Source organism: Seriola dumerili, unplaced genomic scaffold, assembly GCF_002260705.1.
Source record: "Seriola dumerili isolate Sdu_G_001 unplaced genomic scaffold, Sdu_1.0 BDQW01000121.1, whole genome shotgun sequence".
In the NCBI taxonomy this organism is placed as follows: domain Eukaryota; kingdom Metazoa; phylum Chordata; class Actinopteri; order Carangiformes; family Carangidae; genus Seriola; species Seriola dumerili.
The window spans coordinates 2,589,892-2,615,292 of NW_019174376.1; the positions used below are offsets into that span (position 1 = coordinate 2,589,892).

General features: G+C 39.3%; 1 protein-coding gene across 1 annotated transcript in view; it reads right to left on the reverse strand.

Annotated features, from left to right (window-relative positions):
- ppp1r16b (protein phosphatase 1 regulatory subunit 16B) overlaps positions 1-19,217 on the reverse strand; it is a 69,056-nt gene extending 49,839 nt beyond the window's left edge. The window contains exon 1 of the mRNA XM_022748248.1: positions 18,816-19,217. Coding sequence (XP_022603969.1) covers positions 18,816-19,083 — 268 coding nt within the window. The 5' untranslated portion in view covers positions 19,084-19,217. The remainder of the gene's footprint in view (positions 1-18,815) is intronic.
- Positions 19,218-25,401: the final 6,184 nt, after the last annotated feature.

Genomic DNA, 25,401 nt, shown 5'->3' on the forward strand with positions numbered 1-25,401 from the left:
TGGTGCACAGTGGTTCAATAAAATCATATATGGTGTTGCAGTGGTGGAAAGTAACTAAATATATTTACTCAAATATTGTACTAAGTGTAATTTGAGGTATTTGTACTTCAGTGCTTCCATTTTCTGAAATTCATACTTGTACTCCACCACATTTATCTGATTGAGTTACGGCAAATGAACTATTTTGAGATGATTTCAAGTTGTTTTAAGACTTTTAAAAGATTTATATTAAGATATATATTAATTTGCAGAATAAGGTGAGATGTGTCTTGATTCTCAAGCAGTGATCTTTTATTCTGTCTCCTTTAAAGTTTCTCTCAACACTAATTTCTAAAACTTTCATGAAACAAGTCGATTTCTGTCAGAAGGGTGAAAATGATTAAACTCGACGGGCCAAGTCTTTCACTTGCAGAAACATCATCATTTAAAGTACTTAAAGCTTCTCAATTATCAGCTAACATTAAAATGCTGCATGCATGTTAAAGCATAAGTGACAAAAATTCAATAACATGTTGTATATCAAAAGACTCATTATTCAGAATGAGTACTTTCAGATTTAATATATTGATTACATTTAGTTAGTAATACTTTTACTTGTAACAGAGTATAACACACTGTGGTACTGATATTTTTACCTAAGTAAAGCATCTGAATACAACGTACGACTGCTCATACGTTGGGCTTTCCTCTTGGCACTGAGTCTGATATGAGATCCACCTTTGCAGTAGTATTTGCAATTAGAACAGCAACTAATGATTATTTTAATTATTGATTCATGTGATGATTATTTTCTCAGTTAATTACTCTGTCTATAAAATGTTAGAAAACTGACCAACCATAATCCAAAGTTATTAAGTTTACAATGACAACAAAGAAAAAAGAGGCAAATTCCCACTTTTTGGAAGCTGGAACCTGGAAATGTTTGGCAGGTCAATCAACTAATCTATTACCTGACAAATTGTTGCAGCAGTGTTTGTAATGGTGATTTAGTTACTTCAAAGCTGAAGTCCTTTTTCATCAAGAAAATCTGTTCTTCTGCCTCTTCCATGTCTCATTAGCAGCATGTAGACCCGGACTTAACGAGAAATTGTGCCTCAAAATGTGCAACTTCTTTACTTTTATCTTACCCGTGGTGTGTGAGTTTTAAGATCAAAGGAAAAAGGGGATTTTAAAGGATATATGATACAAACTTTAAAAGGGTAATATTGAGGGTAAACCATCATTATTCATCACACCCACAGATACTGAGGTACTGGAGGATGGCAGAGAAAGAGAGGGAAGAAAGTCAAATAGAGTTGGAACCACCATGAGCGTGGTTCCTATCTGTCTGGACCAACACCACCCTATGGGACCGAGCAAACACACAAACGCAAAATCTTTTAAACCAATCCATTACATCGAATGGTCACCATGGTGATTATCTGCCACCCCACAAGCCAGCAACACAATGCTGCAGAAAGCTCACGCATGTCTTCCTGGGCAGCTCCCATAAATTCCCATTGAGGGAGGAGATGGAGCTGGACGAGATGCTTCCCAAAAGATAAAAGTTACATTAACAAACAGCAACACAGGAAGAGAAACCCACCCTTCCTTCCTGTTATCTTAAGAGTGCCTCGACAATAATGTGTGCGTGTGTTTGACATGGAAACAAATCCCAAGTGAATGAACTTATTTAGGTCATGACTTTCCTGAACGCTGATTATCGATGATAGTTTTTCACAAACAGTAATGTGGGCTCCAAAGTGGAACAAGGGTCAAGAATACTAACACAATATTTCTGTGGTTTTCTGTGTGCGCTCTTATTAAACCTGTAAATACTCTTTGTTGTAGTGTGCTTCTAACAAGACAAAAGATTTGAGGAGGTATTTTATAGTTGGGATAGTGACAACCAGGAAGTACCTGTGCAGTTTTTGGCACCAGCAAATATTTTAAGGGTCACAAGTTTATTGTATTTGGAGAAAGGAAAGGAATGGATGTAGTATAGACGAGGATGAATTCTAATGACTTTGGTGATCCCCCTGGCTTTTTTCTCCAGCGCCTCCATGAAGTATTGTGTGATATGTTTCCAAAAAAGAAAAANGAACAAGGGTCAAGAATACTAACACAATATTTCTGTGGTTTTCTGTGTGCGCTCTTATTAAACCTGTAAATACTCTTTGTTGTAGTGTGCTTCTAACAAGACAAAAGATTTGAGGAGGTATTTTATAGTTGGGATAGTGACAACCAGGAAGTACCTGTGCAGTTTTTGGCACCAGCAAATATTTTAAGGGTCACAAGTTTATTGTATTTGGAGAAAGGAAAGGAATGGATGTAGTATAGACGAGGATGAATTCTAATGACTTTGGTCAAAAAAAATACATATATATATATATATATATATATATGGCAGATTAATCGATAATGTAGGCAATCATTAGTTGTTAATGTAGCTCTGTGTTGTATGTGTGTATGTTATTGACAATAAATGGTCAAATCCTATATATTGTATGTCAACATAGCTTCTTTTTTCAAACCTTCATGCAAAGTTGGATTTGAACAAAAGAGAGAGAGATTGATTTTTAAATTGTTTCCATTTTACAAGCCCGGTTTGTGCCGTCATTCATCACACAATGTGCAAGGAGTTCCTATAGATCATATCAGATCACACTGTAAAAGTGAAACTCTTGTAGAAGTACTCTAACCTGCCATGTTTTCAGTTATACAGACCATGATCTTTCAGAGAGTTCATTTTATGATTCATATTCATGAGTCCCACTTATTCATGTTCAGGAAATCCCTGGCACATAATTGATGAGGAAGCCTTATATCACAGCATACTGCAGGCACGGATGCTGTGATCTATGAGATCAGTTGAGAATTTTAAAGTTTGAAACTGACATACAGTAAAAAAACGGTTGATAACACTTCCATGTCTCTTCTAATGGAAAAGGGATATTTTGCGTTGGAGCCGAGTGAACAGTACAGTTAATAGCATGGATGTTCTTATTGTCAGGGTCTAGCTCAGGATGCTGACTCATACAGATCCCCCTGTAGGCGCACATCTCACAGCCAATGATCACTGATAAGGGGGAATAGCCAGTGAAGTGAGGATCAAGTAGAGATTGCGATATGAGAGGGGCTATGTAAGTTCAAAAGCAGAAAGGAGTCCAAGTGGAGAACTGATTTTCCTTCCAGAGTATCTTTCTTTGACATATGGAAGAGGCAAATATTTGTCATACGTTGTTGAGAGGGTAGATTCTACTACATAACTGAATTAATGTTTTACAGTCCTGAGTAAAACATTTCAAGATGATTCAAATGAAATACAGAAACTAGGGTCTCACATGCTTCAGTCTGCTCGCAGTGAATTTCTTAATTTCCTAGTCAACTGAAATTTGAATTCTCCTCACTTTAAATCAACCTATGGTTATTTTGCATATCTTTTTTAATTTTCAAAAGGAGGATAAAACTATTTTGGACATATTTGAGAAAACAGCATGTAATCTTTGAGCCTGAGTGGGTATTCACCACGACATCGGTGGAACAACAACTCTAAGTGGGTTTTCTAGGAGAAATACCATCAACATCTGTCTTGCTACAAACTAAACGTCATACTATTACTGTATATTTTTTCCGCATAGATTTGAAATTGAAGTTGTCTCTCCTGTAACATGCATTCAACATTTGGGAAGACCTATCGTGCTTAACAGTTTTTTGGAAATTCACTTTCTTACCGAGTTAGATGGCAATATCAATGTTTGTAAGATAATATGAAGCTACAGCTAGCAGCCAGTTTGCTATCTCAGTTGCCAGACAACCAGCGGAGAGCCAAGAAATAGCCCCGCACATAACCCCTGTAAAACTGAATTCCTGTTTTTTTGTTGTTGTTCTAATTAGGCTTAACAGTGTGTCTTTGCTTCCTTTGTGTGCCCACGCAATAAAGTGTTATTTCAGCCACCTAACCAAAAACCCATTTTAAAAAAAACATAGACTTTGGGATGAGGGAACCAGAAGTGCTGAAGTGCCAATCAATTTCCAGGTTTTAGGACTCATTCCAGCTGCACTCTATTATCAATTTACCTTGCAGTTCCCCTCAGCTCTACTGAACTTGTATCTTCTGATACATGCCCAGCACCAAACTGCAGACAGACAAAGTATTCTGGTGAACATATTGTAGCTATTAGTTAACTATATCAACTTATAAAGTGATACAATTTTATTTTAATATTGAGTTTAAACTCAGAAGAACTCATGATTATAAATTCTGAAATACGGTATGTAAAATAATGACTATAAATATAAAACCTTAGTTTTCTTTGTATTAACAAAACATATCTATATATATTAAGTTAATGATAAAAGATGCTTGTTTCTCTAAATTCAAGTCTGATGTTTTACAGTGTGGTGACACTGTTAAAAACAGTCTCTTTTCAGCACTTTGAGGATACATGTAATGATTTAAAGGGCACTGAAAATTTCTCATTCAATTCACAACAGAGGTAAATGATAGACATATTGCTAGTATGCATTTCTGTCATCATTAGGTTCTGCCACAACCTCATTTCATTAATTTTTTTTCACTAATTTACTGCAAATGGAAAGTGGCTGATATAGCACACTTACTCATAAGTGCACATCAGTTCCCACAAAGCAGCGCAGCAGTTTTCAGTATATATAATAATAACATAATTATGTTCCAAATGCTCTTCAGGCAACGTAGCCCTCTCTGTCTTCTTGTCAGCTATGCAGAAAGAAGGCCATTCGGCACGTCCATAAGTAGCAGCTAAATGACATTGGTTTTAGTAGGACATTATGAGAGAGGATCATTGATATAATTAGTATTCCACTGTGTGTTATAATTATCCTCTACATGATGAGCTATTAAGGGACTTAATTGTATGTTACGCTGCTTTAACAGATGTAGTTAGATAGCACAGCAGGGAAGGCAATTGGAAGTCACAACAAACTGTAGATTGGGATGCAGAAGGTGTTTTCTGGGTCACCGTGAGCAAATTTAACACTGAAGCAGAATATACATAACATACTTCAAAGATCTCAGGTTTCAATTTGGAAAGATAATTGGTATTCATTCTGAAACTTCAACAAAGTCAAGGCACACTTAAATGTAATCAACAGACAAATCCTTCAGGTGGACAAATCCCAGATGCTGTTTTGTAGTCCACACACGTTATCTGGCACTATGAAAAAATTAGAATCATATCAAGACAAACATGTCATTCATTAACTCAAGTCCATCAACCCCATCTCAAATATTGGAGCCGTTTACTTCCACATGACACAACAGTATCAGGGTTTCTTTTTAGCTTTGAGACACAGCTGTTCATGTACATTCAAACTAGATGGGCCAAATATATCACACTAACAGCATTCACTATATCTGTTTTTTTTTAATTAACTTAACAGCTTATATGCTTAAGCCATCTTTTTGATAATAATAAAGACAGACATTTTGATCACTCGTGCTTAATGGAGACTATCGAGTCTACAGCCACGCCAGTGGCTATGTGAGGCCGTACTTAGGCATAGTGGTGCTTTGAGCTAAATCATAATATTAGCATGCTGAAATGCGTACAGTAGCAATGCTAATATTCTGATGTTTAGCAAGTAAAATTTTTACAATGTTACCATCTTAATTTAGCGTGTTAGCATGCTAAACTAAAATAAAAATAATTTATAAATCAAAATATTTAAAATATTTACTGACCATTTACTGTAACAGACTTCATATGATGCACTGAGCCCAGGAAACAAACCTGACTTCATAATCAGACATATCAGTGCAGAGTCACATCACAGACAGAGAGGTGAAACCATTTAAAAACATCAATTTTACCTAGGATTTCCATTAATACTCTTCCCCTCTCTGCCAATCTTCCAAACCTGAATCCAAGATTAATTACCACATTGGTTCATATAATTGAGTTTTTAAACTGCTTCATACAGGTTTTATTGATATAATCAAGGAACTTAAACTTCCATTTGTACATCTATATGCAGAATTTAATTTAGTAATTAGTGTTAAAAGTCTGGACTTGCTTATGATCTATGGATGTGAAAAAAGAAAAGTATTGCTACATAGAATTATGAAGACAAACATCAGTATTGTTTGTCTCGGTAATCCTCTGGATTATATAGCAGTGCCCCATCCAATTAGATTCAGCATGTTTGTTAAAAGGCATTAAGATAGCAGGCTTCTGCTGATTATAGTGAAACAGAGGATGGGATAAAAAGTAAGACTGACTGCTGGGGGAAGAATGGCACAACAAAGTGGCAAGGCTCAACAAATCAGCCCAAACCCAAGATGAGGACCTGGGCTGAATGTGGCCTGACATGTCTGAGTCAAACAACAACCAGCACTGCTTACACCATAAAGTGGTCCTGTGAAATTACTCCACACAAATTTGCGAAATATTTGGTTCTTAAGACTTGGTGGTGTAGTTACTACACTTGCAGGGCTAGTTTGTGATCCTGTGTAGCTGGCAAGCTAACTGCTAATTGGTTAGCGCTAGTCACTCCCTCTATTTTACCTACATTGGCCCCCCCAATTCTCCATTGTGGTGTGAAAAAAGCTGAATGGTACAACAGAGCTAATGAACTACAATAGTTTTCTTTGTTTTGGACAATGCTCCTCCTCATCACCTCAAAAATCTGCACTGTCATGATGGTTTGTAATTGATCCAAAACATAAATTTGTAGGTTATATTTGACCAAAGTTGAACCTTAAATGTAAAAATTTGCACGGATTTACTTTTTACTCACAAGTGACCACTAATCAAGGCAATTCCATTACAATGAATTGAATTTGCTGTTTTAAAAGCTGCTGTGCCTTTAAAGCCAATGATCAAGCGTCTTATGATGCAAGATCCACTAGATGCTGGGTCCAAAAAAAATTATTGACAGTACTATGATTGACAGGAAACGTGTCTAGTGCTTATTTTTCTCTAGAAAACCAGACTCGATGATTGATTTTACTTCTTCAAATGTGTCTTGATGGCAAAATGTTGAAAATTATGATTGCATTAAAAGGTATCTGGGGCTTAAAGACGGATGTATTTTTGGCTTTGCTGTTTGCCTTGATTGACAGCTCCTCAGGCTATAAAAAGCTGCAGTGGTATTTGTTCATCCCAGCTCAGCTCCACTTCACAGCCCTCATTTGGATTGTATAGCTTCAGTTATAATTTAGCTACAAGTAACAATAATGAGATACATTTTCACTTCCTTTAAGGTCTCAATCAGCTCACAGTTTACATTAATGGTCATTCATGTTCATCATATTTGTCAAATATAGACAAACTAAAAGTTCAGTTCCTGATATGAAAGCTGTAATTTTGGTAATATGGTATTTTGGTTCATTATAACACTTCAAACTTCACTCTCCCCCTTGGGCTTAAATACATCCTCGCTGTCCACAAGTGCTCTTGGAGTTTCAACTCATACAATTAAAAGGTCATTCACTGTGCTCCTAGAATGTATTAATATCTATCAAATTGTTGTTAATGACGCTTCCCCTGTTTGGTTTGACGAAGCCTAATCCTCACCAGATAATCCTGAATCCTATTGCAGGATTTATGGTGGGGGGCTGTTCACTCACTATGACTGGGGAGGAAGGTGGGCAGGTGGAGAGACACTGGAAGATGTTACAAGCTGGTTTAGAAAGAGCGGGGGAGCAGCAGGGTGCTGAACAGGCACTCGGAGGATTGGCAGCAGTGGATCAAGCCCGACTCGCACTGCCACTTTAACGCCTCCGGCAGGCCAGCATGAAGGCAGGTGGGCTTCAATCATAGTCGCTGATAAGTACGTAGGATGGCTGACAGGCTTCTTGAGATGTAGACATGCGTCAAAGCAACCGGCACGAATTTCAAAGGACCTGATTAGTGACAGTTTGTTTTTGTAACTGTGAGCAAAGCTGCTTCCCCCATTTTGCGTAATAAAACTGTTTAAACTGATCATTTTTCCAACTGTGATGCATGGAACAATTGTACCAGATCTAGTTCAACTTACGATAAACGATTTACATTGCCGGAAATTAGACACTATACAAAATCAATAAATGCTCTTTCATAGCAATACAAGTATACCCAGAGCAGTTTTGTTCCACTTAAATCTTTAGTGGCAAGAGATTAATAACATTAAATAAAAAAAATTAAGCAGTCCCATTAATGGATTTACTTGCAGCTCAGTGCGGATGTTACCATTTTCAGTCTTGTATAATGGCCATTTCGCTTTTCTCTTCTTATTGTTTCACAAAATATGAGTCAGCTTTTCCATTAAGAAGATTTCTTCAACAATTAGTATCCATTAGTCCTTTGCTGGGGCCTTTGCCTTTCCACTAAACAATTAGATTTGTTGTTTGTCCCTGCGCTCTAGAACCACACATAGAAGGGTTTTCTGATTCGACTCCCTCGTCAGCAGACCATTATTTGTCTGAAGCCCCTTCTACACTGGACAAAACACCCACTAACACCCACTAACACCTGGCTTTTCTCGTCAGTGTGAAAGGGTACAACTTGCATTCACTGCTTGGTCAAAAGACTGTGCAGCAGCCACAGGTATTTATGGGCTCCAGCCCCGATCAGCAGTGATGTAAACCTGACACCCAGGTGAACACCCTAATTTACGCCCCTTTTCTGTACTGTGACGTCTCTCAGAACACAAACACTGTAAACAGACCTGTCACCTGCCCAGCACGGTGCTATTAAACCAGAAACACCACAGCTACACCTTCCACTGAGTGAGCTGTGAGTACAGCCCTGAAAACAGAAAGACTCCATTATAACTTTAACTTGGTAACAGTATTTACACCAAATACCTTTTTGCTTCCTGTAAAACTTTCTATAGAAAGTACCATATATAGGGACCTTATATCCTAGTGTTTGTTTTACACTTTCAATAATATATGTGAGTGGTCTACAACAAATGATACTCCCCCAAACATTTCTGACATCAATGTAACTACTTGCTTTTCACCATGGCAATAATGACTGACATTTTTTGCCAATCATCATCTGAAATCTCAATAATAAGCTCCCTTCCCCATTTCATTTCATCAATACAATACCAAATTTACTCTTGTATACATTTCCTTATAAGCAATGATTATAATCACAGCGTTCACTTCCAACCATGACGGATTTACTTGAGTGTGAATTAGTCAAGCAGCCACGACTACATCCAACAGTCTCTCACATACTATCCCATGTAGCAGCAGCATTGATGATGCACAGTTTGTGCCTTTGCAGCTGAGTAGCTCTGGGCCATGGCTGCCTGGAGCTCTCTATGTCTGCCTCAGTTACCATGGAAATAGGAGTTAACTTGAGAGTCAGGGCTCTCCCAGGAGCTTTGACTGATGTGGAAGAGGGGAGGAGAGGGAGAAGGACATCTCAGCGAACTCGGCAGGCGACCGCTTAGTGCAGTACTCTTGGGTAAAGACAGCATCTGAGCCAGCAAATAACAATAAATAATATTAATCATAATAATAATAATAATAATAATAATAATAATAATAATAATAATAACAATGATAGAGATCGCATGAGAGCACTCTGAAAGGACATGCAAAGACATGCAAATGAAAAGACAAAAGTGAGCAGTGAAGTGAAAGTAGAGAATACAGTGAGGCAGAGATAGTCAATGAAGTGCTCAAGTTCAATAAATGACCCTTTGTTGTAGTGTGACAGTTACACGGCCAAGAAACGTGTTCAATTATGAAGCTAAATAAGCCAAAATTCTGATACTGCCACGGCCCAGTGAATCCTGCTCTTCCGACTGACATAATATCACAAACATTTGTACTCCTCACAGCATTGTACATACTAGTTCAACCAATCAGGCCGCTTCCACTTTTGTATTTGTATTTTTTTTTTTTTTTTCTGCAATGTTAATCCCAAATGATATTACATGACAAGGATGAGTCAGTCCCCTCTGTCCAGGCTGAAGCACGTGAACTAGCATGGCGGCGAGGAGACAGCAGTGTCAGTGTGTGCCAGGCAGAGCGGCAACGCCTGGAGGAGCCCAGTGTGACAAGCCCATAGAGGAATGTTAATTTAGAGAGACGGAGCAAGAGAGGGAAAGCAAAAGAGTGTGACAGAGTAGAGATGAATAGAGTTCTGTTGACCTGAAGGCTGCCTGAGATTCCATGAAGACTATCCTAATCACAGAAAGGCTGAGAGTAAGAAAAAAATGCACCAAAACCTCACAATCTGGCAGTAGCAGTGGCAAAGACATCACATAAACTGTTTCTAAAATCCACAGATGTCAGGAGAGAAGTCTAGTCCTCCTAATCACAGAAGCATTCGATTGATGCCACCCACACGAGGATCCATTTTGACTGTATAGTTCTCAACCCTGTCATTGTCGCAGCCCAGCTCGGGGTATGAAATGTCAAATCCCACTTAAGTAATCAACCGCTCAGAAAACTCACATAAAATCAACGTTGATCACACAAGTGGAAAAAGAAAAATGAAAAAAAGAAAAAGGCAACGAGCTGTTGGTGAAGGACCCTCAAGTGAAGCATGTTAATCTTGTCACCAAGAAAGATGCAGGGATGGCAAAAATGAACGCCTCATCCCCCCTGAATGAATAAGTGAATACAGCTTCCAGAGAACGACATGTGGTTTTTTATGTTGTTGGCAGATTGGATGCAGTAAATGCTGAATTTTTGCTTGATAGATTTAATTGAGATTTGAGTCATTTAAAATATCAGTGCACATCTGAGCTCACAGCACAGCAAACACAGACAGAGACGCTTAAAACTATCTGGTCAGAGGGCAAATGTAAGCATCAAGTCAGTGGGATTAAAGGCAGCAACAAGTATAGAATATTTTCATTATCTATTAGTCTTGGTTGTAATTTTCAAAATAACTTATTTAGTCAATAAATTATAAGAAAATTCCCAAAGCCCAAGATGACATATTCAAATTGCTCGTTGTGTCCAACCAACAATCCAAAACTGGGAGCTTCAGTTTACTATCACAGAAAGACTAAGAAAACCAGATAACATTCACAGTCAAGAAGCTGGAGACAATTAAGCTTTGGTCAAAAAATGACGTAAATGATTAATAAACCCAGATAAACCCAGTAAAAAGAACATATATATATATACATATGTATATTGTTATATATGCACTTCTTCACTCCAAATAGTTTTAGACTGTGGTGCCATAATTCTTTAGGTATATGGGGCTACAAACATACCTGTGTCCTACAGACTGCTCACCCTTGTTTTTACTTGTGTTGTGACACATGCACAACAGGGACCGGCCATCTTACGCTACAGATGTCAAAGGTCAGAGGTCACATCAGCTTAGCTGAGCATGTGAGTAAACAACCTCCTGTTACAGATCACTAGTTAGTGCTGAGAAAAACAAAATCTCTTAGTTAAAATCCTTTACAAAATATTTATACATTACACATTTGTGTAGTTGAAAAGATAAGAAAAGGTTCAGGCTCTGTCAAAAAACGAATCAAACAGTAATTTTGAGAAGATATGCAAGGCCTCATAATCCACAATCATGTATAAATCAAGTATTCTAGTAGGGTAAGTTCATTTAGGATCCTGTACTATCTTACTTTGAAAGGTTACATTTTTATTTCATTTTTTGTTTGGCTAAGAGCCACGGTGGGTATGGGGTGGTCGCATGGCGTGAGCACAAGAATCATAATGCAATCAAGCAGTATGCAACCCCAAAACATTTTTATTGCTGCTTTCTTGTTGTATTTCTGCTTCTTTGTCATTTTCTTTTTCAGTTTCTTTCTTCCTGTATACCAGACCCAAAAGGGGAAAAACAATAGTGGAAGAGACTAAACATTTCTAATTGTGTTTGTCCATTGCTATATTAATAAATAAAGAAAGAGAGACCCGGTACACAGTAAATTCTGCATGCCTTAAATGAGCCCCTGATTCTCTTGTCGTATCTCCTTGTCTCCTTACATCAGATCCAGTGTTTTAAAGTATCTGAAAGGAGTGGTGGATAACAAGCTCCATGTGGCTTTCACTGGTAAATCTGGTTCAAAAGCCCCCCCCTTTTATGTGTCCTTGCCCAAATCGTTTGAAGTTTACCAGTTCTCCCTTTTCCTTGGTCCAAGATTATTGTTGCAATGTAACACAGAGAGCAGCAACACTGAGTGACCTACATCATCAGTGAACAGCACTGTTTATCTTTCACAGTACAGCCTGTGATTAGTTAACTGCGCTCAGCTCATTACTCTTGACAGCCTCTAACGAGCATGACATGTGAGTGCAGTTCTCTATCAGAATGATACCATTATTACATTACATTATTCATTTGGCACACACTTTTTTTTCCCAAGGTGACTAACAAGAAATGCATTCAACCTCCATAGGAACAAGAAAAACAGTAGCTTTTTGTTAGTGCATTCCTCCCAATAAAACAACATCTTTGTTAAAGAAATGAAGCATCATGAGGTGTCAAGATGCAGGGCCTTATTTTTGTGATAAACTTAAATGATTTATAATTTCCCCCCCCCCCCAATAAGCCTTACACAAAAGCATATTTTGTTTCCACACAGCTCTAATGAAAAAGCAGCTCTGTGAGGTTGTACTTAGGCACAGTGCTGCTTTGAGCTAAATGTTAAGGTCAGTGAGCTAACATGCTCACAATAACAATACTAACATACTGATGTTTAGTAGGTATAATGTTTACCATGATAATGATCTTAGCTTAGCATGCTAGTGTAGGCCCTGTTAGAGAAACTGCAATAACCTGTTCAAAATCAGACACCACAGGAGACAGAAGAGAGCATGTAGAGCTAGAAGGTTTTACTCCCCAATTAGCATTAAGTTCTATATCAGAAGAAGAAATATTGTGAGTAGTAAATAGGGAGATGTTAGTGTTCCTCTGACTAAAGGTTTCGGTAAAGGATTTGAAAGACAGAGTGTTACCTCCTGAAAATGGATCTTCTCCACTCCCTGGTGTGGTGGGATGGACTAACAGGCAAACATCCACTGACTGGACATTTAAAAACAGGACTCATATCTGTCTTTTGTGTATCATTTGTTGTTTTGGGTAGGGGTGGGTGGATCGATCCCAAAAGTATCAATACTACAGACAATACAGTGCATCTCGTTTTTATGTTTTGATTCTAGCGTCAATAGGCTCGATAGTAGCCGTAAGTTGCTCTCTTCTACGGTGCACTGTCCTACAAGATCACCACCCCTAGTTTTGGGTAGACTGTCCTGGATCGGACTGGCCAGTGTCTTGAATGTTGCTCTGTGGGTGTTTCACTTTAATTCGTGCTTGTGTCAAAGTCTCCTAACAGATTTACAAAGATCCCGGGCTCCTGCCATAATTCTGGTCAATATTTACCCTCTCATTGATAAGTTTGGATAAGAGCGTAGTGTAAACAGGTTACACATGTATGCCAACATGCTGTATTCCTATTTACTGTGTAGTAGTTATAGTCTGGTGTTCTGTGTTTATCCTCACGTCATCTTTAACCATTAAATACTTCTTTCTCACACAAAAGAACCAATACAAAAGATCCTACTGACAGTCTTGGCCTTTCAATGTAATGTCCCATCAAACACCATGAGAGGAGATGGTTAAATCTCCCCTTTGGCATTTCAAAGCAAAAGTAAAGGTTAAAACAGTAATGCGTTTCCTCCTATAGATCCAAAGAAGAAAACAATCAAACAGCTGGAGAGTGACAGAACTGAAGAGAGTGTAAGAAAGAGACAGAACAGACATCACTGTCAAAGGTCAGTGTTGAGAATTGTTTGCGTCTGAAAAAGATGTTTTTTTGTTTTTTTTGTTTCTTGCATTTGTCTTTTCACTCTGCTGTTGTGTGTCTTTTTAATGCCACTCTGTTGCTGCCATATGCCTGGGAGCAGCTAAGCCTATCTAAGGCCCCTGAGGAGAAGGCCTTACCACTCTAATAAGGCAGCAGAAGAAGACAAAAGCTCCTCTGAGACCTAATTTGCACACAAATATGTAGAAAAAAAAACACACAGGAGACAAAACCACACGTGAATTCTCCTTCCAAGAGGCGCCGCTCGCTGCTGGGGTATTTTTCTATCCTGAAATCTAGTTATGCCTCCTCTGTATTTTTATGGTGATGACATGGCAGAGAAAAAGGTGGTGAACCAAGAGCAGAAGCCACATGGCTAAAAATGGAAGGTGGACTGTAAGTGTGGCTTCTCTAACATCAAGTTACAAGTTAGGACTTTCAGTGAGGAATAAGTGGTAATTAGTGCGCTGGGTGTTTCCACGAGTGTGGGTGAATAAATAGAGTGCAGGGGTGGGAAACACTGGCTAGGTTCATGGAGGGGCAAAATATGACTTAGCATGCCATGGCTGATGTTCACATGATCACAAACAGACTGAAGACAACATCCTTTATTATCCTCATTGTTTATATTTCACTGCTTTGTCCCTGAATCTTTTTGAATTACTTATGTATTCTATAAAATTTGCTTATTGTAACTTTCAAAAAGGACAAAAAGATGAGAAAGTAAGCAAGGTTTAAACATCTCTCTCTAGATTGAGATTCAGCTTCAGATTCAGACAACTTTATCCTGACTATTTAACTCAAGAAAGGCAATTCCTTTGCAGCTTACCCAGTCCACACACACTAGCTCTCTTTTCTTCTTCATTTGTTACAAAACTATTCGTCACTTTTCACGTCAACAACCCAGTCCAACACTGTGAAGGCCTACCAGGAGAGAGAGCACTCGTTACCCCTCATATTTAAACAATCATCGGATCTCTCTCTTTGACGGCTGGCTTTCCACTCTGCATTCGAGTGTGCCTGTTCAGAACAGCAACTGTGAAATGGACTGGCTCTTTTCTGGCATGACCCGCTCATCGGGAGCAGCTAGGGGTTCAGTGCCTTGGTTAAGGACACTTTGAAAATCAGTTGGGATTACTGAACAACCTGTTCATCCATGCTACTTTCACGCACTTGCAATCGGCTAATCACTGGGATGATTTGATTGCAACCAAATGTTTACCATGACCTGACCTGATGGCGTTGCCTTAATCATAAATCCTGAGCTGCTTCTAGATAAGAACGTTTGCTTAGGCCATGAATGTAAACATAAAATGTTCATTTTGTAGTCATTTTCTTTCCGGTGAATTTTATATTTGTAGGATCCAACTACTGAATTGAATTGTTCAAGATTTTCTCCTTTTCCACAAAGATTCTTGACTCCTTCATTCATGTCTGAGCTGTTTGACAACTTTATCAGATAACACAGCGGTGTTAAGAGGAAATGTCAGGTCACTCCATACTGTGTGTACGCGTATGTGTTGACTGTCCTTTTTGACCCAACTGCAGGACAGCAGCGACCCGGAGGGGAGAAAACCTATCAGTCTCAATAGCCGGAGAGGTGCGCAGCGAGACACCGAGGTGCTCCACAGTAATTTCACAGTCATCAGTCCTCATCACAGGGAGGGGGCAGAGGGTTCAGAGCGGTGGCAGCCAAAGGGTAAAAAAAATGGGCTCAGACTCAGCGTGCACCCTTTTCCATCCAATCTCCTCCCAGCTACTCTCTCCTTTCTCATCCCCTCACACCCAAGCCTCTTCAGGGTTTCTTTGGCTTGCAGACAGGCACACACACATACTTCTTTACAACCAGAAACACAAACAGGGTTCATTTACTTTCTTACTTCTTCCTCTCTCCTTGTCAGGGCCACACAAACACATACACACAAACTTGGGCTCGGGTGCACATTGTGTCCCCTGCGGCTTTACTATATCTGTATCTCCTCACGGTCTGCTCCCACAGCTTCCAGTGAGGAAGTTATAATGACAGGGACACTGTAGCTCAGAGAGGAAAGAAAACACAAACGCATGCACACACAAGAATATACACACTTCGACACAAGCACATAAACACACACACACCTGCGAGTACAAAGATCTTAGTTTCAATGACACCATCTACCGTTCAAGATACAGTAAAACTTACAAAGTACACAAGAAACAGCAATTATCCCATCTATAAAACGTGCATACCAATAACCACCCACACATACACACACACACACCCATTTGTCAGTACGTGCTTACACGCATGCACTCCAGTTAACCCAATTATACTGTGACTGCAACCACAGAGAAAAAAAAAAAAAAGAGCAGTGAAAGACTCACTCGTCTGCTCCTACCAATCAGGGATTAAACAGGAGTCAGTCCAGCCAATCCAGCCTCTCATCTTATTACAGCCTTGATGCCAGCAGAGTCAACCTCAGGTCAAAGTCAATCTCAATCTCTGTGTGTTTGTTTTTACTCCCTCCTTCCTTCACTCGCTCTCTCCTCCTTTCCTTCTATTCATACAAAAATTAGATGATGGGTGGCTCTTTTTTATTTCTGTCCCCGTCAGTAACTTTCACCAGTCATTGTTTGTTTTGCAGATTAGGGGTCTAAATTTCACCAGTGATGCTATTTTTAAAAGAGGCTTCAAATTAATTCCAGTGTGATCCGCGTTTAATTTTCCTTCCTCTTTTTACATGGCCGCACTAGAGAATCCAAGATAATGTCAAATAATATTGTTTTGTAGTGGAAGTTCAGAGCCTGTGAGCAGTGTGCTGGAGCAGCATAGCGTGTGGAGTCATGATGCCTGATCGAGCATTTGGGGACCAGAGGGAATGAGAGAGGAGATTATCAGGCTCCTGAGCTAGCCAGCTGCCACTGGAGCTGTGTGGGCAACACTACATCCTGCCTCCCTTTCTTTTTTATCTCTCTGCCTCTTTCATGGTCACCCTCATTAAACAGCACTGATAGCGAATGTTGTCTATGCCCAGGCGCTGTCAGCAGTAAGGAGAACTGACAAAGCTTCTGCATATCAGTGATACAAAGCAAAGCGAAGCAAAGAAATCTGCTCTCAATGTGTCCGAACGTGCTGATGCATTTATTCTGATGTTTGCAAATTACATACAATGTCAACTTCACTCGTGCCGAAAAACTAACAAGTAAATATATGTTTGTTATTTACATTATTGGGCTTCACACGTGCAAGGGCTGACACTATTTTATTACTGATAACATTAAATTATGCTGTAAACAACCATATATAAGCATACAAGTGTATAATTTTTGTCAACAGATTCGACCCTGTTGCACATCACAAATCTATGGAGAGATGGTGTGCCATTCTTCACAGATGAACCTTTCCAGATGCTCTACCTTCTGCTTTAAAATAAGGTTCTCTATTTGAGTCAAGTGAGGCGTCACCGTTGCACAGGTCATGTGTCAACTCTTGTGTGATCTTTGCAGTGTGTTTGGGATCTCATTGTCACATTGGAAAGTTCCTCTCCTGCCAAGCTTCTTGAGACCGAGAGCGATCTTTTCATTCATTATTTGGGAACACTTGCATTCACAGCACCATCTAAAAATGTTATCCCACGTACACCTTGTGCAGACCCATATTGCTAATAATTCTGAGAAGCTACTGTGGATGAGTATTTTATTTTTGTGGAACCGTCCTTAAGCGAGAGCATACATTATTGCTAAATACATATTTTCTGCAACTGAGAGTAAATGAGTGGATGTTTCATGTCCCTGAACGCCTCGTGGTATTTCAGACCAACATAAAAAGACTTGCATGATCCCCAACGGCCACAACATCCATGTTCAAAGTCTAAGTGGCTCAGCAGACTCTCTGGTAATTACACTCAGCACAGCCATGTACAGCAAAAACCTTTCAATGCCATTTCCAAAACCTTTCACACAACAACACCTCTGTCTGTGTGTAATCACGCAGCAGCAGAATCAGCAAAAGCAGCAACACAGCTGATGAAACTTATGGATTTTTTTTCAGCTTGGAAAGAGTTTATCCTTTTTACCCAGTTAGGTGATGATGTTTCACTGCAAGATGTTTCTCTCAAATCTTTATTCATCTTTATTTAGGTTATACATGATGGTAAAATAGATGATATAACAGGCCATACAGACAGCACAAATCCCAAGGCTTCCACTGACTCTCACTCCAGCTGGAGTTTATACATGCCAGTTCACGGTCCATGTGTATGTGCATATGTGTGCACATGTAAATGTTTATACGCAGCAAAGAGCTGCTTCTGCTCTGTAAGAACTACTATGGAAATACATAACGCCCGTGGTTGTTTCCATATCTGTAAAGACAGCTTGCACGAGCAAAGAACGTACAGTAGCACAGCCATGGGCTGAGTTTGTCATGATAGAGAGTTCAATCCAATTTCAAGTTAAAGAGAAGTTAAATTAGATGCCATATCTAAACAATAAGCAGCCCGTTATCATTCCTGCATCGCTGACACACTGTTAGCACAGCCACAGCATCATGGGACTGTTTGTACTGGAGGAAAACAATTATTATCTCCAAATAGGAGGGGCGTCATCCGTAGAAATTTTAATTAAAAGACTGGCAGAGTTTCATCTCAGTGTGACAACTCCATTATTTCCCAATGATAAAACAGTCTTCTAGCAGAACAAATTCAGTTCGAATGGAGTGACTTCCTCTGGCAGTTTAAGTGGGCAAGCCCGGCTAATCGTTTTCCTGACCTTGGCGTTTTGATATCCAGCTGAAGTAGTGAGGTGAGGCTGAAATTAAAGTAATTATTCAAATGTGGCGTCACTGAGCTTTGTGCCGAGTTTCACTCTGAGCTTATGAACCAAACCCCAGCACATATTTTTAGTTCGTTGCCTTGTTACAACAGGAATAAATCCACAGCGGGTGTATTTTGTGTGCCCATTGGTCATGTGTGTCAAGTGCCCTTGTGTAGCTTGTGTCGTCATTTTCAAAACACTGTGCACTTTCCCCATGAATCTACGCTTGTGCTTTCTAATTTGCACACATCATAAATATCCTTTACTGCCCCTACCTTCATCTGGATCATTCCTGGCCGATGCCTCCAGAAGCGCCACGCTGGCGGCAAACGACACATGCCTCTTGGACTCTGCTTGTTGGAGGTTGTTGGCGTTGCGTCCCTTCTTGTCTGCCTTTCGCTTCTTGCTCTGCATCTCCTTCTCGTACACGGCCCATCTCTTCAGCTGCTGTGTGCGCCGCTTCTGGGCCGCCCGCAGCCTCTCCAGACTGGGCACCTTGTCCAGCTGCTGCAGCTCCTGGATCAGCTCCAGGTGGTTGGCCATGGCGCCAGGGGACGGGATGGCGGTAGTGGGTGATAGTGGAGGGGTGAAATTCAGAGAGAATGTAATCTTTTTTCTAGCGAGGGCTGCACCTTCGGCTGTGGCCTTCTCCCATTATCGTCAGCATCATCCTCTCAGCTGTGGTAAACTTCCTGAGCGAGGAGACAGAAAGAGAGAAGCTGAGCCACTGCTCATAAAAATATCAGTAACAATCTTTTACTACTTGGAACTTAAATAAATACGTCAGTAAATAAAATGTGGAAGTAGTTTGATGCAGTGTAACACTTCTAGTAAATCTTTGGCCACTGGGAAAACATTGACATTTTAAAGTGAGCATGGCCTGATGTACCACAGAAAAGTGCACAGAGATGCATTTTGGTGGCCTAGTTAGGGAGATCCAAGTTCAAGCTGCCATGCAACCAAGCGCTGTGTTTTCTGGTTGTCTCACCATTTCCTTTAAACTGTGTTGTCTATTGTGATGCCAAAATGTGTAAATAAAATCATATATTTCTGTTCTATCCAACAGTGAGGTTCACATCAAGGTGAAACAAAAATAAAAGCAATATTCTATTCTCATAACTGCTCTGTTTTCTTCCATTAACTTGCATGATTTTCCACCCATCAAGATGATGCCTTTTAGGGTTCAGTTAAGAGGACAAATGTACCTCTGCGAGGATGGAGGCCAATTTCTCTATTTTTATCTAAATGACTGAGCATGGGTTGGAGTCTCAATTTTCTATTTGCTTTGTGAGCCGTTATAGACCTCTGTCTACCATCCTGCATGAAGGTTAACCGCTTCCTGAGTGCTACAAGTAGACGGCAGTATGTTGAGAAACCGATAAAAGAGAGAGAGAGAGAGAGAAAAAAAGGCACCAGGGCAGTGAGCTGAAGTGGGGATTTTTCTTGTCATTGTTACCTTGATGTACTCAGGCTGACTGTACACATGAACAATAGGCTCTGTCTTTCTGTCTGATAACTTAAAGCTACATAGTCATTGACACAACAAAAGAACAACTTTAGCTTCTTAGCATTTTTAGAGCAGTGCCAAGAAAGCAGCGAGCTGTATGTTCATTAATTCTATAGAAATGTACAAATCAGCTTTTTTTTTTTTTAATCAAAATAACAGGTCAAAAGCAAAACCATTCACATTCAACCTTAACAGAGTAAGATACAGTATGTACAGACTAAATACAAACATGTTGATTTTGTGGCATTTTGGGACTAATGATTGAGCTTAAGCTCTGGGTGATTGAGACCACTTCCTTTGAACAGCACTCTTAACAATGTACGGACATTTTAACACTGCAGCCAGAAAACATTCTCCTGATAGAAGTCCAGCCCTTCCTAATCGCTTAGCACACAAACACACACACCAAAACAAATTACATTTCATATGATTTCCATAGCTTTAAAAAACAAAACATGCATGTTTTATGAGTTAAACATGCTCTTACTTACTATCTTGCACATGCTGATAAATATTTCGTCATGTTTGCCATCCCCTTCACTAATGAAACCCTGCAGTCCAGCAGCATCGCCTGATGAAATGCTCCACAAATGTGTTGCTACATCTAGTCTGTCTGTCTGTCACCAACCTTATACAACATTTCCTTTGCAGTTCTACAAACTTCTACCTAACTGCTAAAAACATGGACAGGAAACGAGCACTTCCTACAGCATCACTTTCAGTCCTCAGTTCACCAGCGGCACCATGTGTTGTGTTCGTTCGCATGTGAACAGATGTCATACGTTATCAACTGGCAGCCAAGTGAAAACTCAAGAAGGCATCCAGATCCACACATGCAACCGACCCTTTCCAAGCTGTTTACTCTCAATCCTTTAGATGCATGAAAGTTTCCAGCACAAAGATTCAAGCGCGTCCTTTACTTTCAGATGACAAGAGGAGATCGAGACTGTAAGAGGTTGTGTGAAAGAGCTGAGAGGTGTCTTTAACACAGCAAATTGCTTTACAGCAAATGATTTGTAAAGACTGGGTCAGGATCCAAAGGTCGATCACAAGAGGATTAGCAGCATGGTCTCAAATTATTCTGGAGGTATTTCAAACTAAAGCTGTCAGCAATTTTTTTTTTTTTTTTTTTTTTTTGCAAAGTGTTTCAAGGAAGACAGACGGCAGACACAGAAGTGCAAAGTGCTGAACAGTCTCTACCACAGTTTCATTTGTTGGTTTGAATAAGAGTCTATAAAGATTTATGATTATGGGGTGAGAAAAACAATCAGAGCCAGTAGAAGTTAAAATGCTAGGGTTAGGGTTAGTTCAGTACTGGCAATGTGGAAACTTTTCACTACTTAGGATTTTTAAGATCTTTCTAAATTCTGTTCATCATGTCTACATTTATCATTTTGTCTACTTAAAGAGTCCTGTCATCAACGTACCCTGCTTGACATTTGAGTACTAGAAACATACTTTTGAACCACATATTTTATGCTTTAAATTGTGTTCTTCATCTTTATGTATGTAGTTTAGAATTTTAGCATATTCTGTATATTGTATGGCCGACAGATCACCTTAATGGTTCAGTTATTTGGCATCTATGCATTTGTCAGTATGATTTAGTGTATCGATAGACTTTACGAAAAGCAAGGAAGAAAATTCACAGGAATATAAAATAACAATATCAAGTTGATCTGCAAAAATGGCTGTAAATAACAAATATCACAACACAGTTACACAACTGCTCTACACAAACCACAACGTAATTCATATGACTATCCATCAACATGATATCTGGGTGTTATAGCTCTAGTGTTGTCTTTCCCGAGGCAACATTACAGGTAAACAATACAACTTTTTAAACAAGCAATAAATGTATCTACCAGTATCGCCATCACACTCTAAGTAATAGTAATAATTCTTCATAAATTTCTTTTATGTAAATATATTGTGAAAGCACCCGTACTGATATCCAGAACAGACACACATTATCAACTAAGGTCATAAATACTGTGACATTGTTTGTTCTGTTGTTATCACCGGTTCCTGACACACTGTTCCTACTCATAGAGACTCATCCATTCAAGACACAGGCCTTTGAGCTCATCTCCATCCACTGTCAGTGCTAAGTGACTGCTTAGATCATGTGGAAAATTGTAGTAAAAGGTTATAAACAAGGCCACACACAGTTCCTGTGCATGTTTCCATCTATCAAGTCTTTCAAACAAACTGCAACCCTATTTACTTTGCTCAAATTAAACTTTACAGTTAATATGAATAACATTTGCTTAGCTGGAAAGTTTTTACTGCCTTATTTTACCAGTAAAATAAGAGTTTGTTCAGCTGAACAGAAACCAAAAACTCTCCTTTGGTGTAGGATCTGACCTTAGCGAGGGAACTGATGACATAATAAATGCTCCACACCATTGAAAACACACATGTGCATTCAGAGGTGGCCACAAACAACTGAAAACTGGTTACAAATAAAAACCCATTCCAATTAAAAGAAAATATGTTTTTGATTGGCTGACAGTTTAATTGGACGCTTCAAACCTAGTTGACAGTTTGACAGTAATATTTGTGATACTACACTAACGTGTGCTGATATATTAATATAATAATATAAGTATATATTCCACTTTGCGTTGTTGTTATTGTTGCCTCAGGGTATGTCAGATTGCTTTAACGCTTGCATGATTAAAAGTAAAATAAATAAGACTCAAGTTACAAAATAAGTATACTATTATAATACAAAGTTTCCCCACAGCGACCATAACTGCAGCACACAGTAGAGAGCAGCCAGGAAAAGGCCAACGAGCAAGCTGGGTTTCACTACAACTCCAAACCACTGACATCTATAAAACATTTTTCATGACATGCTTTATTTCACTACCTGCTGGATTTTACAAGGTAAAAGGTTCCTCCGAATGGACCTAGACAATATCTAACCCACTCTCTCCCCTCTGAGATGTGAGCGCAGCATGCTAACTGAATTAACTTCAGACAGAACGTGTGACAAACAAGAAACATCCAGTGTTTTTTTTTAGCCGTCTTTGATGGTCAATGGCATTAACTCTGGGAATGTGAAACCCAGCAGCTACTGCAGATCGAATCAGGGGAATCAGAGAAGAGGTTATGATATTACTCATACACACACACACACACACACACACAACAATGAAAGTAAAGCCAGAGACAAAAAAAAAAAAAGCAACACACAATCATTGCATTTATCAACAGCTGATAACCAAAATCATTTTAGTTGCCAAGTTTCATCATACCCTCTGTCAAAGACTGGATTTTTGTAACAGTTTACACATATAGCAGAGACAGTTAATGAGCAAAAGAATAATTTCCAAAACAATTAATCCTTTTTGTTTATACGACCCAACACCACAAATTGCAAATTTCCCTCAAAGGGTTTCACAATGTGTACAGCAAAAACCACATATTATCTCTAGACCCTAATATAATAGAACGACTGACTGTGTGTGTTACATAAAATATTAGAAAATTAAGAAAAAATCCCCAAATCATAATTTCACAGAGCCCAAATGAATGGCTTCAAATGTCTTGTTTTCTCCAACAAAAAGTCTAAAACCAAAAATTATTTCATTTACAATAATCTAAAACAGACATAAGCAAAAGCATAAAGTCTTCTCCTGTCAGAAGTGGGAACCAGAGAATATGTGGTATTTTTGCTTGATCAATAACCATCAAAATTCACACTTCGCATTTCTTTTTTTTTTGACAACCACATTTTCTCCAGAACCCCCCACCCCCACGGAAACCAAACTGAGTACTGACATGTACACACAACAGTATAAGTCTAGGGCTACTTTGTCACTGAACTTCCTGTGCTCTCCCGCTTTTGTTTTTTAACTTTCTGATTAAGTACTTGATTATTGCCCACTCATGGAAAACAGCAATCATCGGGCGGGGAGGATGCTGCCAAATTAGCATGAACTTTTCCAAGAAGACCACAGATCTTTAGACTGATATCCATTTTTTTTACTCCCCCACCAGCACCCAAAACTACATGAGTAAAAAAGCACAACGAGCTGGTGGGCACCATCGCTCCGCTCTCTTGATAGGAAACCAGGGTCTGAGCAAGCACACAGCGGTTTCGCTGTTTCTCACGTCATGCCAGCTTAAGCTGTTATCATGTGGGGAATAAAGAAGTTTCCATTTGACAGTTTGACTGACGTAGCGACTGACAGCTCTATGAGACAACTTCTGAAATTCAAGGGGAGCTCACTTGCTGATATATGTCATCTTGTTTCTGTAGCTTCAACAACAGGTGAGCAAGAAAATGACATGAGAGCAGCCTTTGGCATTTTTGAAACAGTTGAAGATAGAAGAGAATAAATCATTTGCAGCCCCAAGGGGAGATTGTCTTGCCCATTAAGAGCTTCAGCAGTGCATGAAAAACAAACAATGCAAACACTCAGTGTACTTGATATGACGTCCTAGCAGGAGGCAGAAGACAAACTGTTTGAAGATATGTAAAACACAGGGAGCTGTGAGCACTGTAAGCCCTCTGGTGATATCACAGCCGGTCCCTGGAGCCAAGGCAGCAAATCACAGATTGACCTCAATCAGCTCCCTGGCTGCAGATAAGAATGTTACACTTTGTATTTCACATTTTTAGGGAAAAGGCACAACCTAAATTTTACACCAATTCTTTGAAAAAGCAGGTCAGAGAATGTTGCATCAAACAGCTGCTGCTATCAGTAAACTGCATTTATGCCCAAAGCAAATCACCAACACAGTGTGACAGTTACTCACTGTTGTTCTTCTAGTTTTGTCTGTTTTTTTATTCAGATTGTTTTCATAAATTGCCAGCTGCTGACATATCACAAAACCTCTGCATTGTTGTGATTACAAGATCACAAAAAATGCAACCCGCCCCTCACACCGCTGAATAAAACATAACTGAACTAAAGCTCTTTCTTTGCCTCAAAAGACAAAGCAGACTCTCCATTTTACTTTTCAGTTTCAAAACATAATTGACGTTCTTGTTAAAAGTCGGTTATGCTCTGCTGACCTGCCAGACCAGAACATTAAGAAAAGGTAAGGGCCTTAAAAAGAGAATATAGTATACCAAGAAAACAGCCCACATTTTCTCATGTAAATAGCTCAATAATCAATTGTTATTAGCTCAAAGCCATTTACTACATCTCACAGAGCTGGCTGCATGAAGAAGCTGGAGGAAAGAACAGGGTGGTTTTAATATTTCACCTGTCATGGCCGCCTGACGGTTCAGTACAAAGGCTCTGTCACTGAGCATTCAGGACATCATGATCCATTTTCTCCTTTTCATCACTGACAATCATAACACGCCCATGTGTGTTCATGAGATCCCACAC